General features: G+C 38.5%; 1 protein-coding gene across 1 annotated transcript in view; it reads left to right on the top strand.

Moving 5' to 3' along the window:
• The window catches only part of rgs7b (regulator of G protein signaling 7b), a 173,416-nt gene that overhangs the window by 142,133 nt on the left and 13,910 nt on the right, over positions 1–17,373 (top strand). Inside the window, 4 exon segments of the mRNA XM_036571991.1 lie at positions 6,316–6,390; positions 9,061–9,159; positions 12,272–12,333; positions 12,838–12,948. Of these exon segments, the coding sequence (XP_036427884.1) occupies positions 6,316–6,390; positions 9,061–9,159; positions 12,272–12,333; positions 12,838–12,948 (347 nt within the window).

Here is a 17,373-nt window from a genome sequence, read left to right as displayed (position 1 = left end):
CACCCAGCACTGGGCTGTGGAGCAGTAGGACTGTGTCCTCTGGAGTGATGGAGCTCCATCCAGAACTTTTGGGATGAGTTGAAGTGGCATTTCTGATCCAACATGAGTACCTGACCTCACTAATGCTGTTGTTCATGCTGTTGATAATGTTGCCTTCATTACTGACCATTACAATTACTGATAACTCAAATAGTACAAATTGTGACAACACCTCTCTCTCTCTCTCTCTCTCTCTCTCTCTCTCTCTCTCTCTCTCTCTCACTCTCTCCTCTCTCTCTCTCACTCTGACCCTGTCAATCTGGGGGGGGGTCTCCTCTCTCTCATTTCCTGATTAACACTCTGTGGGTTAGGCAGAACACACTCTCTGCTGTCTCTCCCATCAAGCTCTCACACACTATCAGAGATGACAGACTGAGCGTGTGCAGCAGGGTCTCTGATGAGTGTGAGTTATGTATTGAATTGTAATTTGATTGTATGGATGTTTCTCAGTAGACTCCACATGCAGGCTCTGATCCTCCCGCGAGAGACAGTCAGAATCTTGATTAGGGTTTTTAGACAGGACATAAGCTGAATCACTTACTTTATCTGTTTCATTCATCCATCCGTCTGTATATCACTTCATTAATATGTTTATCTGTTCATCTCTTCGTTCACTTATCCATCATCCATGGGCAGATATTTTATTTCACTCTTGGAAAATGAACAGAAAAAATTCTCAAGAGCAGTTCCTGAAGGGGGCACCAAAGAGGATTCAGGGCATAGATATAAATGTGTAGATGCTGTGTTGTCTGTAGTTCTCTATCTGAGGTGATGCGTCTGCATGTCCACCATGTTTTGAGAGGTCAAGATCCGCTTGTAAACAAATACATGTCTACTGAGATAAAGGTTCACATACTTTTGCCATTCACAGATATGTAATGTAGAATAATTTTCCTCAATAAATACATCACCATTTCCAAAAAAGTTGGGACGCTGTGCAAAATGTGAATAAAAATAGAATGCAATGATATGCAAATCATGTTAACCATATTTGTAAAGGAAAATATTACAAAGACAACATATCAAATGTTGGAACTGAGAAATTTTATTGTTCTTTGAAAAATATATGCCCATTTTGAATTTGATGCCAACAACACGTTCCAAAAAAGTTGGGACGGGGGCCTGTTCACCACTGTGTTTCATCACCTCTTCTTTTAACAACACTCTGTAAGTGTTTGGGAACTGAGGAGACACTGCTGTAGTTATGAAAGTGAAATGTTTTCCTGTTCTTGTTTCATATAGGATTTCAGCTGCTCAAGAGTTTGGGGGCTGATTTGTTGTATTTTTCATTTCATAACCCTCCAAATGTTTTCAGTGGGTGACAGGTCTGGACTGCAGGCAGGGCAATTTATCACCCGGACTCTTTTAAAACGGAGCAATGTTGTTGTAATACATGCAGAATATGGTTTTACATTGTCTTGCTGAAATAATCAAGGCCTTCCCCTAAAAAGACATCATCTGGATGGCAGCATATGTTGCCAAACATGTATATATCATTCAGCATTAATGGTGCCTTCACAGATGTGCATGTCACCCATGCCATGTGCACTAATGCCCCCCACACCATCATAAATACTGGCTTTTGAACTGTGCACTGATAACAAGCTGAGTGGTCTTTAGTCCAGAGGACACAGTGTCCATGATTTCCAAAAAGAATTTCAAATTTTGATTTGTCAGACCACAGGACACTTTTCCACTTCATCTCAGTCCATTTTAAATGAGCTCGGGCCCAGAGAAGGTGGCAGCACTTCTGGATCCTGTTAATATATGATTTCTTCTTTGCATTTTAGAGTTTTAACTTGCATTTGTGGATGCACTGATGAACAGTTACACCAGCAAGTTCTCTATGCTTCACCAACCACGTAATCATACATAAGCATCGCACAAACATGACTGTTGATCGCTACGTTCTCTCCATTATATAATCCTATCCCACATTCTGAGTGCAATATTCTTGAAATTCTTAAACCTGCTGCTCTGCAATGGTACTGAATACTGTCAGTCAGTAATGTTGACCGACAAAATGGTAGCGCTGTTGACGTGCCTGGCTGAGCCCAACATGCCATCTATGGTTTGGGGATGGTAGGCAGTGGACCAAACCACTGTGAGGCATACGAAGGGGGTGCCATCTTTTGGAACTTAAAAACAAATTGTTTAGTGTCTATAATTGGCACAAGTTCTTTCAATGCATATTATTATAGTATTTAAAAATATATTTAGAGTGAGATATTGAGGCGGATCCCTTCTCTATCTGAAATTTCCACCTATGCCATCATCCATCTGTTCATGCACCCGTCCATCCCTTCATTCGTTTTGTTAATTCCATTCTTCCATCCTTCTATTCATGCTGTTCTCTACGGAAGTCTGGAATGCCGTGAGCTGTTGCTATAATTTTCTGGAGCGTTTTCTTGAGAAAATGAGTTAATTATTGTGATCTCAAGATAATTAACTCATTATCCCAAGGCCACAATACAATTGACTCGTAATCTCAAGATAACTTTATCTCAAGATAACAACGTTTGTTACCTCAAGACAACAAGATAACTAATTCATCATTTCAAGATTAACTTATCTCAAGATAACTACTTTTGTTATCTCGAGATAACAAGATAGTTAACACGTTATCTCAAGATAAAAATCCAGAAAACTATAACTACCTTATGGCGCCTCTGGGCTATGGAGCCCAGCTGGTGACATCCTGTATAAATAAAAATAATGCGTGGCCACAACTTAGTAAGGCGTGGGAATGAGATGATTAAGTCATGGCCACGACTTAGTGAAGCATGGGAATGAGATCCTAATGCATGGCCACCATGTAGTAAGGCGTGGGAACGAGATCCTAATGCATGGCCAAGCCGTGATCTCATTCCCATGCCTTACCAAGTCGTGGCTATGCATAAGGATCTTGTTCCTACGCGTTAATAAGGCGTGGCCACGCATTATTTTTATTTATACAGGATGTCACCAGCAGAGCTCCGTATTGGGCTTCTGTATCTCTCCTTCCTGTTTTTATTACATCTCATACATTGGTCATTTATTTCTGTCCCAGTTCAGCAGAATATCAGCAACATGCTCTGTTCCTCTGTGTGTGTGTGTGTGTGTGTGTGTTATATATATATATATATATATATATATATATAATATATATATATATATATATATAGATATAGTATATAGCATGTGTGTGCTATCATGATGCTCTAAGAGGTGTGATATATAACTCAGAGAAATCTGTCACTGTTGGTTTCTGTCCAGAGAGTGCCATGATTTAATCACAGAGAGAGAGAGAGAGAGAGAGAGACTACATGCACTCACTAGAACATTTCTCATTCAGACAGTATGATGACACTTCATTTAAAATCTCAGTCACAGAGAGAGAGAGAGAGATTAGAGACATGAACTGTTTTATTCAAACACAAAAGACGAGCTGAGCTTCTGTATCTCTTTCTCCATTCACACAAATCACAAAACATGGGCCGTTGTTGTATCTGATAATAGAGTTGGGTTGATAACTTGTTTGGGGATGTAGTTGGGTTTGTGTTTGTGATTGGGTGCTGTGTCTTTCTAAGGAATGCCAACATGAGATTGAGGTTGAGATTGTGTATGTCGATAAGGTCAGGCGTTGGATGGGGGAGTGGGGTGGACAGGTGGTGGGGGGGGTATGGCAAATATCTCTCAGAGACCTATACATAATGACAATGAGAGAGAAGAATTCAATGTCAGTCTAAAGTTTGGAGGACACGCTTTCCAAATAAGTTTAATAATGATGTTTTCATTGTTAATTCTCAATATTTTGCATAATAAGTAGAAAATTGTTTAGGTCTGGAGAAACTGCAAAACTGATGAGCATCCAAAATGTTGTGCTTTTGTCATGTTTATCATTGTTTATTGTATTAATAAGAGTGTTTATTGGTGTTCATTAGTGCTGTCCCAGTCCAATCCAGTGGTTCGGAATTGGAACCAATCCAGGCATATTTAAGTGGACCAAGTATTTTAGAATCTAACAAAGCACTTTAACCCTTTTCACTGCAGCCATAAACCACAATATCCACCTGTTGTAGAGCTCCCTCCATTGAGCTTTGTGTATTTTTCCTCAGTAATATTAATAGAGCATACTTCATTGGAAATGGTCATGATTGACGAAAACAGAAGAAAACTTCATTTTTGTCTTTACAGGTGAACAAGCAAGTTAGCATTTTAAAAAGTATTTTTATTGTCATTAAATGCTATTTTTTATATGAAGAAAGCTGCAGCTGTGTCTGTTTCATCTCAGCACGGCCATCTTTGTAGACACACCCACCCCCTTTCACCCTCATTGCTCCCTAGCAGCTCAACGCAGGGTCACAACATTTCACACACAGGTGTTTTCACACCTGAAAGTTCAGACCAAGGTTCATGTTTTTGTGACATTGTATACATTTGATACACATAGTTTTTGGTTCCACATTGCGGTTTAGTTAGTGCACTAAAGAGCTTTGCATGACACACACCTACGTCCTGTCATCATCACCTACGTGGACAGGGTATCCCTGTTTTTAACATTGAGTAGTTTGTAGAGGAGCGTCTAACGTCAGCATGTATGTCAAGGTGGGTAGGTGGGTAGAAAAATGAATATTCTCTCTCTTCATCTCAGAAAATAAAGGTATAAGTTTCGATATTTTTATGCATTTTTCCAAGTTGACTTTTGACTTTTTCATTGGACCAAATTACAATTACACATTTTGCCTCTCCCCGTTCTTTTTCTTCTTCTGTTGTTTAACCCCGACCCCAAACGTTCCAGGTTTATTTTACACAAAGCCGTATTATTCAGTAACTACAGGGACTTCATTGCAAACTAGAGAGAGAGAGACTACATGCACTCACTAGAACATTTCTCATTCAGACAGTATGATGACACATTTAACTACAGGGACTTCATTGCAAACTAATGGAGTTATCCTTAGGTTGTAAAAGTGTGTACTAAAACTTTGGGCCTGCCAGCGGCCCATGGCTCATTAAGGGGTTAATAGGTGATGATAGCCTGCCTCAACTTCCTGTTATCCGAAAGTCCAAAAAAGTGTTCGTCAAGTGTTGGCCCATCCAAAAAAGTGTTTTCACACTGCAAACGAAGTGCACCATGGTTCAGTTTGATTCAAGACTACCTCTTTTGGTTTGACCAAATTTTGGCCCTTTGGTCCAGACTGTGATCTGAGGCACCTTTTACACCTGCTGTTTTGGTTCGGACCAAACTGAACAGTCAGAAGGTCTGGATCAAACATGGTAGGTGTGAAAGCACCCACAGAGAGTCAACAGTGTCCTACTTAATCTGATAGCAGTTACAAGGAAAAAAAATATTTGATTGTTTTTTGCTGCTGTCAAAACAAAACCTCATGTCATTTTTCAGTTTTTTACATAATTTGAAAATGCCTGTTGCTCTTTACATTGTGTGTAAATTTCATGATGAATGGACCAAAAGAAATGGGCCAAAATTACTTGGAAAAAAAAGTCTGGTTCTATTGACATTAAAAGTAAGGTATGTTTTTTCCTTCTTCTGTAAAGCTATCATTTTGGAGATACAAGGTTTTTCGACAGCAGCGATTTATTAAACTTATTTATTATATCTAAGTTGAGGCATTAGAGGGCCTCCAGAAATGGGCTACATGTCTGAAGTGTGGAACTGTTTTAAAGTGGAAAATAAAAACTACTATCTGCAGTCCTGGTGTTATATATATATATATAAAATGAATAATAATAATATATAAAAAAATACAAAAAAAATCTCTCATCCTGGTCTTTAAAATGTTCGACATTTTTTTTTGTTCGTGTGAGATGTACGACAAACATTCAGTACAAATGTTCTGAATTTTGACTAATTTTTTCTGGTTAGCTAAACAGACTACATTAAAAGCATCACCATCAGAGTATGACATATGAGCATCAGAGCAATTCTTTTTGGCTGCTAGTGTACGTTGATGGTCATTTGTTGTGTTATCAGTTGGACGAGCCCTCTGTTCATGTCTTGTCCTTGCTGCACAGTCAGACTGGTAATAAACCACTAATTCACACTGAAATCTGAGCCAAAGCAATCGGCCTCCCCGAATCTTGAAGTGAGTCAGCTGTCTCTTCTTGTTTATTTACCCACAAATCTGAGCGTGAATCAGGTCAGCCATTCTTTTTGTTCTGTGCCTGAATCTGCATCTCAAAGAGAGCCGAGCATCTTGCGGTTGATTTTGTTTGCCTGTGAATAACAGAATGTGACTCGGATTAACGATTCGTTATTTCTCTGATCATCTGCAGCCCGGCTGTGTGAATACGACGGAAGCCGACATCAAAAAATCCTCCAGGATGAAACAGCCTCACAAAACGCGGAAGGTAAACTTTGGTGGTGGGGCATGACACTGAACACAGGGCTCTACTTCTAGAGCTCTTTAATACTGCTTTGGCAATGAACACTGTATGTGAAAACTGCCCAAAGTGGGGCCTGTGGGACTTTATACAACTTCTTTTTTCTAATTTTTCTTTAAAAACCTTAGTTTTAAATAATTTTCGTAATAAAACATATAGTGTAATGTTATAAAATAAAATTGGCAACACTTAACTTGAATCTTTCTACCTAACATTGTCATATCTATGCCATAAACCTGTCATGGCAGATGTGATTTGTGGTTTTGTTCATTAATATTCCAGTGTCCTATTACCATTCCTGGTAATTTTCATGACAGGTGCCATGATATCAGTCAGGATAACTTATGTTGGATGCTAATTTTTTGCTGTGTACTGTATTTAGCCTTCTTGACATCAAACATTATTACATCTGTCATGCCAGTTAACAGTAATAACACCACTGTGGAGGCCACTGTACACCAGATGCACCACGCTGCATCACACAGTGTCAAAAATTCAGAACTTGTTTTTAACGAAGGTACAGCACACTGGAGCTGGATGACTCTGAGCACTGTTCAGTTTCATAGTGTCACAGTGGGCCAGTCAGCATTTTATCATTACTATATTATAATAAAGCCATATCGGGACCACAGAAGCCATAGTAGATGAAATTTTGTACAAAGAAAAGCCTTTAGATAAACAGACAAATGCTAAACTTTTCAATTCTAAATGTAATCTTTCAACTCAAAAATCCAAGTTTGTGAACAGGTAGTAAACTGAAACCAAGCGTGACAAATGATCATGAAAGTTTTCATCAAATTTATACGACTAGAATGAAACAATAAACTTGAACTTGTTTATCGGTGCACTCACTGTGCTGCATTCTTTTATAGCAATGCTCTGAAATGTGATGCTACGCGACGCCGCTTGTACACAATGGCCTTTATCTTATTGAACAGTATCCATCATGACATCTACCATGACATGTTTATGATGTGGTTATGTCACTTTTATGTAGCAGAGTTCAAGTAAAGTGTTGCAATAACATCTATAACCCTCAGCGCTACTGACTGCAATTCACATACAACACATATTTAGCTAGCAATTATAAGCTAATACAGTGAAACAGACATGTAGTACATGGACAAGAGGAGATTTAGAGACCACCGGTGTTAAGAATTTTTTTCCCTGATTTTAAAGCAAGCTTTTAAATTTTTAAGCTTTGTATGTTAAAAACATCTATAAGGCACAGTTTTTCCATGTATTCTGGAAACGTGTGATGTCAAGATAACAAACACCTACAAACAATAAAATCTGGCCCCCCAAAACAAAAAGTTTTGGCACCCCTGCTTTAGAATAATGGTCACTTGTCTAATCTGGAAATGAACACTTGATTTCATCGGCAGCACTGATGTATCTACAAAAATGCTTGTGTTATTAAACAACAGTGTCAACTTTTTTTCATTGTTGTCACTATTTTTTTTATTATAGTATCTTTCGTACATGTATTTCATCAACAAAGCAGTCGGTTTTGTAAAACACATTGAATGCTAAATTTAAAAGGTATTAATATGTATTCGGTCTTAATCAACTTTGTGTATAGACTGAAGCATACATTAAAAAAAACTGTCTAAAAATTGGACTAAAAAATAATCCATCAGTTTGTGATACCTAAAACCTGGTACCTAAAAGATTAGTTAGCGCTAATGTGTAGACCCAACATGTTATTAATTACATTTTATTGTTTTTTTTGTTTACTGCTAGCCCACTATAGCCCTCTATACAGCCTTTAATCACACTTTATCAAACGGATAGTTCCGGTCCTAAAATCTGATTGGCTGAGCTGCGTTCGAAGCCGTTGTAAAAGCCACGGTATACGCACACCTATGACCGCCTCAGAACAACCGAACTCTGTATCACTGCGCCACGGCACGAAAAACCCTTGTGCTGTTAATGAATAATCTTTGACTCTCTTGCTGGTTGCATGGACCACCGAGTGTACTGATGAAGTAAGAACTCGTTTTTTGTTTAAACTGAGGGGCTGGCAACTTATTTTCTTAACTAGAACTAGGATGATCAGCAAGCTAACAGGCTAAAAGATAGCCAACAGTAATACTGCCATTGGATTGGTGCTAAATAAGACTCGCGGTGGTAATTTGGTGACCGGAAAGTACTTATAAAGTGAAGGTCCTTTGCATTAAACAGTCCTGTGTTATCACATGTTAATTGTTGTTATACGACAAAAAGTTAAAACATTCATGAAATGACTGCAATACACAGTGATGGGCAACTGAATGTTCTCCTCATTCAGAGGTCCATAGTTGCTTAGCAGTGATATCATACTCTAAAGGAACTACATTTCATGGCGGAATACTTTGTCAATTATTATTAAAGATAAATAAATAAACAAAAAATTGTGTATTTTATGACATTTCATGTTGGCCGCCATTTTATAAAAGCCACTTGAGGCTGTCCATTACTGTGATTTTATCATGGGGAAGGGAGTTTTAGGCACTCTGCTTCATGTCATGCCTAAAAACACCCTTCCCATGAAAAAATGGCAGCAACACATGGCCTCTCATTGCTCATTGCTTTAATATATACAGTACAACTCAGTGAGCTTGTGTGTAAATTGGTGTGTGTTTTATGTTGTTGTAGTCAGTGTACGGTCTCCAGAATGACGTCCGCAGCCACAGCCCCACACACACCACCACACCTGAGGTTAAAGAGCCCACTGAGGAGGAGCTACACCAGCAGGTACACCCCAACCACCACACCTGAGAGCCCACTTAATTACAATACTGATTAATTTTAATACTGTAAGCCACCTGTTGATTCACCCTGTACAGTATAAATACCATGAACACCATTTCGAGCATCTGAGACATTGTCCTTATATTACACTTATGTCTTAATTAATCTGCGTATTCTACTGGGAGATTCACTCGAAAGAGGCCCCGAATATTCTGCTGTAACTCCCATTAGGATGAAGCAATCTGAACCAAAAATACACTACATACCTTGACGTATGTGTAATTGATTGCATTATATGCAATGCTGGAAGTGATCTCCGTTTTCTGCCAGACACATGAAGGGGTACGGGGGTCTGCACCTGGAAGTTGAAAACGTTAAGTTTAAACGTTGCGAGGTTAAACGTCACATCGGCTGTCCAGCGCCTGCCTCATCGCTCCGACGCAGGGCCATCCCGGCTTGTTCGAAGCTCCATATACTGAGGAGCACATTGCATGTTGTTTTCGTTCAGATTGCTTCGTCCTAGAGAGAGTTATTACAGAATATTTGGGGCTTCTTTCAAGTGAATCTCCCTGTATTTTCTAATTCAGGGCAACATTTGATATTTACATGTGCTGTCTGTAGGCCTACAATGCTGGCAAGAGAATGTAAACAGAGCACAAAATTTAAGATGTCATAAATGTTTTATTTTTATTTTCGAACTAACTCTACTGAGCTCAATAAAAAAGTTCATATTAACTACAGAAGCTGACCCAGTAAACAAAGCACTAATGTGTGACTTTTGAAGAAAACGTACCATTTTAAACTTTGCTCTTACCCACTGTGCCAGTTTTTACCCTGCTTCTCCTCTGTGAAACAAAGCTGATAAAGTCTTGTTACTTATTAATGCATACAGACTTTTATTGCTAATATGGGATAAAATTAGCCAGTGCTGTCATTAAATCTTAATCTCGCTGTTTTAATGTGGAGTTGGAGAGTGAAAGCAAGTAGAGAAAGTAGTGTAAGGTGGCACAATTACACAAGCTTTGTTTCACGCTCATTTAATAGTTAATGTTAACAGTTTAGTTCAGCAGTTTTTTAGTTCAGAGTCTGCTGCAAACTGTCCTGACTACCAGGCACAAACTGGTATGACTGGTATGACTTCATATTAATGGTTTGATTTTTATGACCTAATATGACTGTTATGACTTGTTCTGAGTGTTATGATCTAGTGTGACTGGTATGATTTTATGACCTAATATGACCGTTATGATTTGTTCTGATTGTTGTGACCTAATATGACTGTTATGACGTCATAAGATTGGCATGATTTTTATGACTTAACGTGAAGTTTATGTCTTAATATGACTGTTCTGATTGTTGTGACCTGGTATGACTTTTATGGCCTCGTACAACTGGTGTGATTTTTATGACCTAATATGACTGTTATGACTTGTTCTGATTGTTATGATCCTGTATGACCGTTTTGACCTCATATAACTGGTATGTTGTTTATGAGCTGTTATGACTGTTATGATCTGTTCTGATTGATATGACATGGTATGACTGTTATGATCTGGTATGACTGTTATGACTTGTTCTAATTGTTGTAACCTGCAAGACTGTTATGACCTCATATTGCTGGTATAATATTTATGTCCTAATATGACTGTTATGTCTTGTTCTGATTGTTGTGACCTGGTATGATTGTTATGACCTCATATAACTGGTATGTTGTTTATGAGCTGTTATGACTGTTATGATCTGTTCTGATTGATATGACCTGGTATGACTGTTATGATCTGGTATGACTGTTTGACTTGTTCTAATTATTGCAACCTGCTATGACTGTTATGACCTAATATTGCTGGTATGATTTTAATGTCCTAATATGACTGTTATGACCTGGTATGACTGTTATGATCTGGTATGACTGCTATGACTTGTTCTGATTGTTGTGACCTGGTATGACTGTTATGACTCATGTAATTGGTGTGATTTTTTATGACCTAATGACGTCTGATTGTTGTGGTCTGGTATGATTGTTATGACCTCATATAACTGGTATGTTGTTTATGAGCTGTTATGATTGTTATGACTTGTTCTAATTGTCATGTATTGATATGACTGTTATGATGTGTTCTGATTGATATGACCTGATTTGACTGTTATGACTTGTTCTGATTGTGGTATGACTGCTAGTATAATTGTGGTTTCCTGGTTAAAATAAATGAAATTGTTACCTAATTGATCCCTTCTTGAGCTGAACAAGGTGTGAACAGCAGAGAAAAACACTAAACTATGTATCGCTAATGTTTTGTAGTGAATGAGTGAACCACTCTGAACACGTGACTTGCTTATAAGTCGTTCTGCCTATTATGACCTGGTGTTACTGTTATGACTGATGTGGCCTTTATGACCTAATATAATTGCTATGAATGGTTCTGATTTTTGTGACCTGGTATATCTATTATGGCTTGCTGTATCCTGATGTGACTGTTAGTTTGACTGTTTTGACTGTTATGACCTGTTATGATATGGTGTGACTGTTATGATCTGGCCTGATTACTATGACGTATTATAACTTATCATCTGCTACCACTGTAAATAACCTAGTAAGACTGCTATGATCCAGTATGACATGACCTAGTACGACTTTTATGATGTGGCATGACTGTTATGTCTTATTATGACATGTTATGACCTATATATAATATCTTGTAAAGTGAAATCTTAAGTCTAGTCAATATATCAATTATTTCTCCTTATGATGTTGTTGCAATAATGTTAAGATTAACATTAACATATTTCTAGACATTTTATCACTGTTTTAAGTAATTTTATGAAGTGAAATGATCTCATTAGATGTCTCAGTAGATTATCTAGGCATGGATATATTTCTTAAAATAAGCAAAATCATCTAACAATATAGTGAGATGATTTCACTTGATAAACTTAAGCAAAAATACATCTATAATAATCTTACAATAATCTTACAACAATATCCAAATGAGAAATATTAGATATATGAACTAGATTTAGGATTTCATCCACGAATATATAATTTTTTTGCAGTGTTTGGCCTAGTATGACCTGTTAGAAGTGATGAATGTGCTTATAATTATCTGTTTATTTGCAGATACAGTATTGGCAAGCGCAGTTGGACAGACATCGGTTAAAAATGTCAAAAGTAGCTGAAAGGTTAGTTCTGTTCTCTGACTGTTCTTCAGCTGATTTTGGAGAGGAGAAGTGAAACTGTATGACATACTGAGATGTGTTCAAATGCCACAACACACAAATGAAATGTTATTATGTGTAAATACACACATGCACACGAAGCCTTGTGGTTATTTATACTTATATCTACAGCATTTGGCAGATACTCTTATCCAGAGTGACTTAGAAAAGTGCCTTGTTGTCCTCTCAGAGAATGAATCTGCACTAATTCAAATAAATTACAGTCCAAATTACTCTCGAGCTAAAACACTGCCAGAAACAGGAGTCAGTGCTGATACCTAGAAAGAAAGATACAAAATACAGACATGGCACATGTGCAATATAGGATATTTCAATAAATGCTGAGTAATAATTATGAAGTGTTTTGTGGGTGAAAGGTTATGAGTGTGAGGTGATTTGATGTGAAGTATTTGAAGCATTACAACACTTTGATGTATCATTATGATGTATCTGTGATCTCTCCTGCAGTTTGTTGAGCTACACAGAACAGTATATGGAGTATGACCCTTTCTTCACCTCGCCAGACCCCTCAAACCCCTGGATCTCCGATGACAATACACTCTGGGAGCTGGAAGCCAGGTGAGTGTGTGTGTGTGTGTGTGTGTGTGCACATATGTGTGTTGTGTAAAGGGCTGCCACAGACCACTACCATGTAAACCATGTATTAGATCTGCTTTACAGTACATATTTATTTATTTACTGAGCATGTTGAATATAAACATGCTCATTGTTTTACCTGCTATCGGTACTAAGGGCTTTAGTAAATGGAGGTGACCGTTGAGGTGAGCCGTAGCCGTCTGATGTGAGGAGGATGATGGAGCTGGGCTCAGCAATGATCTCTATCAGACGCGACACATCCAGCACGGCTGCCTATCAGCTCTCTCGCATCATCGCTTCTGCTTAGCTGTGTTTGCTGAGGCAACAGCAGAAATGACCTTATCTCATTTTCATCCATCCCTCCCCTACGCTCACACCCATGGTGCTGCACAGATAGAGCTGGATCAACACCTTTAAACTCTCTCTCTCCACCCCTCTCCCTCCACCCCTCTCTCTCTACCTCTCTCTCTCTCTTCTCTCTCTCTCTCTCTCTCTCTACCTCTATCGCTTGCTCTCACATTGTGTTTTCCATTTTTCTGAGGTGTTCAGATAGAGTTGTGTCAACATCTTTAAAGGCAAACTCTCTCTTTTTCAATGTCTCTTTCACTATCTCCCTGTCTGTCTTTCTCCCTCTCTTTCTCTCTCTCTTTCTCTCTCCCTCTCACCTTCTTTCTCTCTCTATCTCTCTCTATCCCTCTTTCTCTCTCTTTCTCTCTCTCCCCTTCTTTGTCTTTCTCTTTCTCTCTCTCTCCTGTCTCTCCATCTCTCTCTTTCTCTGTCTTTCTCTCTCTCTCTCCTGTCTCTCCATCTCTCTCTTTCTCTGTCTTTCTCTCTCTCTCCCTTCTTTTTCTTTCTCTTTCTCTTTCTCTTTCTCTCCTCTCTCCCTCCCCACTCTCTTTCTCTCTCTCTTTCTCTCTCTATCTCTCTCTATCCCTCTTTCTCTTTCTCTCTCTCTCTCTCCTTCTTTGTCTTTCTTTCTCTCTCTCTCTCTCTCTCTCTCTCTCTCTCTCTCCTTCCCCCTCTCTCTCTGATAGTGTTGTGTAAACAGTGGTAATGGTTTCTGTTCTCAGTGTAAACGCTGGGTTTCCTGTTTAGAGTTAAGTAAGTACTGAAGCTCCATCTCCACCTGCAGCTTCATCATCACTGATACACGTCCAGCAGTCAGACTCACTGTCGACTGGATTACTTTAAAATAAGCGTGACTGGGCTGTAGTCCAGGACCAATCAGAGCTCAGATTTTAACCCTTACAGGGTCTACAGTAATTATCAGTACTATGTATATGTAATTGCACATTAATTACATAGTTGTTACATAATTACATAAAACTACCGTTACATCGATTTACACTCTGATTTACTGACTCGTGTCTGTGCTTCTTACTTAGTCGCTTTGTTTCAATGATAAAAACAAGGCAGAAAAGGGAAGAATGATTTTTCTTTCTGCGAGACAAGAAACACACAACAATAACTTTTTGTCAAATTCAAATCATAATTATATCTCCTCTCATACTAACAAACACAAATGGTATATGGAATAACATTTTAACACATTTTTTTTGTTTCAGTGAGCTATGAATGAGCAATAATTCAAGAAAAGGAAGAAAATTCCTTAGCTAATATGCCATGGAAGAAATCAGTGGGTTGTAAATATAAAAAAGTCTAGTGATACTTCAGACTTTTAATCAGTCTGACTAGACTGTAGTCCAAAAATAGTAATATTTTGCATTTTGAAATAGATCGTTAGATTGTAGTGTTTAAACACGAAACGAATGCTAATTAGAAGTAGATGAGCTGGAGGTAAGTAAAGCACTATATGGTTTCAAATGTTAAAGAAAAAAATGCTGCAGCATGAAACACTACTGTTTGTAAGTGAAGTGACCTCATTTTATTTTTCACACACGTGTAAAACGTGAAAACAAGATCATATGTGCAAAAAAATGGGGGGGGGGTGTAATCATATGTATATAAACATTATCAGGTGAAAAGTCATGCTTTCCCATGATAAAACCTGATCACGTGCTGTTTCAAGGCATGATGTCACATTTTCACATGATGTTTCATGGAGTTAGTTGGGATTATGTGGTGTTTAGACTGACATTTCAAATGTGATCAAATGGTGTTTAGACTCGGATCCACTCGTACCAGCACAACACATGCTAACACAACACCACCACATCAGTGTTCCTGCAGTGCTGAGAATGATCCACCACCAAAGAGTACCTGCTCTGTGAGGGTCCATGGGGTCCTGACCACTGAAGAACAGGGTAAAAGGGGGCTAACAAAGTATGCAGAGAAACAGATGGACTACAGTCTGTAACTGTAGAACTACAAAGTGCACCTATATAGTAAGTGGAGCTGATAAAATGGACAATGAGCGTAGAAACAAGGAGGTGGTCATAATGTTATGCCTGATCGTATGTGACTTTGATCACATGGTATTTAGACACTTCAAGTGAAATATGTGCCTTTTCTTTAAGAGCACTTCAGGCCTCTCAGATGTGTCATGAACACAGGTGTGCATAACAGCAGAAGCCCGGGCCAAAGTCCAGCAGACATGCACATGGATAAATATTGGCTTGGCTCTGTTGACTACAGCTGCTTATGTGACTCTTAAAGCCCCAGTCAGGAGTCACTGAAACAGCGTTGTGGTCTCTCCGGTTTAGTCAGTGCTGCTCAAAACACATGCTTCAGAATATCTTCAAGTAAAAAGATGCTGAATACTACACTGTTAGAAATGATTGTTCTGTGCAGGTATACTTTTGTTCATTAAGGTACAAACAATGTAAATGTTTCCTTAAAGGTACAACAGTAGTTTTAAGGTCCAATTGTAAACCTTAAATAAGTTTTTCCAGGTGAAAAGTACATATTTGTACATTTTCATAACGAATGTTTTAAAACAGAAAAATAAAGTAAAAAGCCTGGAGACGAGACGGGGTGTGTGGAGTCAGTACAACTTAGAAAATATAATTTCAATTGATTAGTACAGTTATGTTCCCTGACCAAAGGTACTGAGATGTATCCTTGAGGGTCCCACCCCAGTGACAAGAGGGGTACTGCTCCAGTGACAGTTATGTACCTTTACTTCTTAGAGTATAGTTGGACAGGATTAGTTATACATGAGGATGTGGGGTAATATAGTTATTACCAGTATATCTCCCATTGGAATTCTCTATATCAGTCATTTCTATAGACTGGTTATAAGGTTATATTAGTCCTAGCAAAATGCCCTATCTCGTTTTTCTTAAGCCAGGCATAAACATTTTATAGCTAGATTTTAACCTTTGATTTGCCACTTCTGAAAATTTGTAAACAATTGAAAGATAATGTCCAGATCAGGAGCTTCTTTAGAATCAACAGCGCTTATGACATGGTACTGTGAGATGAGAGTCATTGTTTAGAGTTCCAATTGAGCTCTGGAGTGATCGGACGCCTTTTTCAAACCTTTTGTGTTACAGCTGAAAACATTTATGGGTGCCTGGTGGCTGGTAGCCTAGTAGCAGGAGAGGTGAGCCATCATCCAGAATGTTGAGTGTTCAAATCCCACAGCTGATCGGGTATACCTTCTTGTGCCCTTGGGCAAGGCGCTTAACCCTAGGTGGTGCAGCTCTGCTGGTGACACTGTGCTGCTCCCAGATTGGGCATACTTAGGCAGAATAATGAATTTCCTTTGTAGGGCCACTAAGGTACATAACATAAAAAGGTAATAAAAGCCATAACTACTTAGAAAATAGCTTTTCTCAATAAAAATGCATCAGCATTTTGCTAATGTAAACCAGTTACAGGAAATGCTTAGAAGCTTCCAAATAAGGCTTTGCTAACTGCTGAGAAACAAGGTGCCCAAACCTGAGCAAATATTATATTCACTACTTTTTTGTACAATCTAGTTCAAATGTTATTGGGCAGTGACATAATCTTTGTTGTTTTGCCTCTGTAGTCCAGCAGTGCAAAATGTCAGCTTTAATTTAAGTCTGTGTGTGTCTTTTCGGTGAATTGTATATGAATATTGGACCATTTATTCTATATAATTTCAGGTGTCCATAAGTAATTGAATACAGTCACTTAACCTTAAATAAATTCCTGAGGTTTGGTACTTGGTAGCAACAGTGTTTGAACTATAGACATCACCAGATGCTGGTTATCTTCTCTGGCGATGCTCTGTCAGGTCTGTAATGCAGCCAGTTTCAGTTCCTGCCTGTTTCAGGGCCTTTTTGCCTCCAATCCTTACTCCAGTAAATGAAATTCATGGCCAGTTGGCTTCAGGTCAGGTTATTGACCTGGCCTGTCCAGTACGTTCCACCTCTTGGCCCTGAAAAACGCCATAGTTGATTTAGCAGTATGTTTGGATCATTGACCGCTGCAAGGTGAAGCACTATCGTAAAGCACTTGATTAAATGTGAAGCTTCTGTT

Source organism: Colossoma macropomum, unplaced genomic scaffold, assembly GCF_904425465.1.
Source record: "Colossoma macropomum unplaced genomic scaffold, Colossoma_macropomum, whole genome shotgun sequence".
Classification (NCBI taxonomy): domain Eukaryota; kingdom Metazoa; phylum Chordata; class Actinopteri; order Characiformes; family Serrasalmidae; genus Colossoma; species Colossoma macropomum.
Note: the sequence above shows the minus strand (reverse complement) of the source record. Positions and strands in the feature narration are given on the sequence as shown.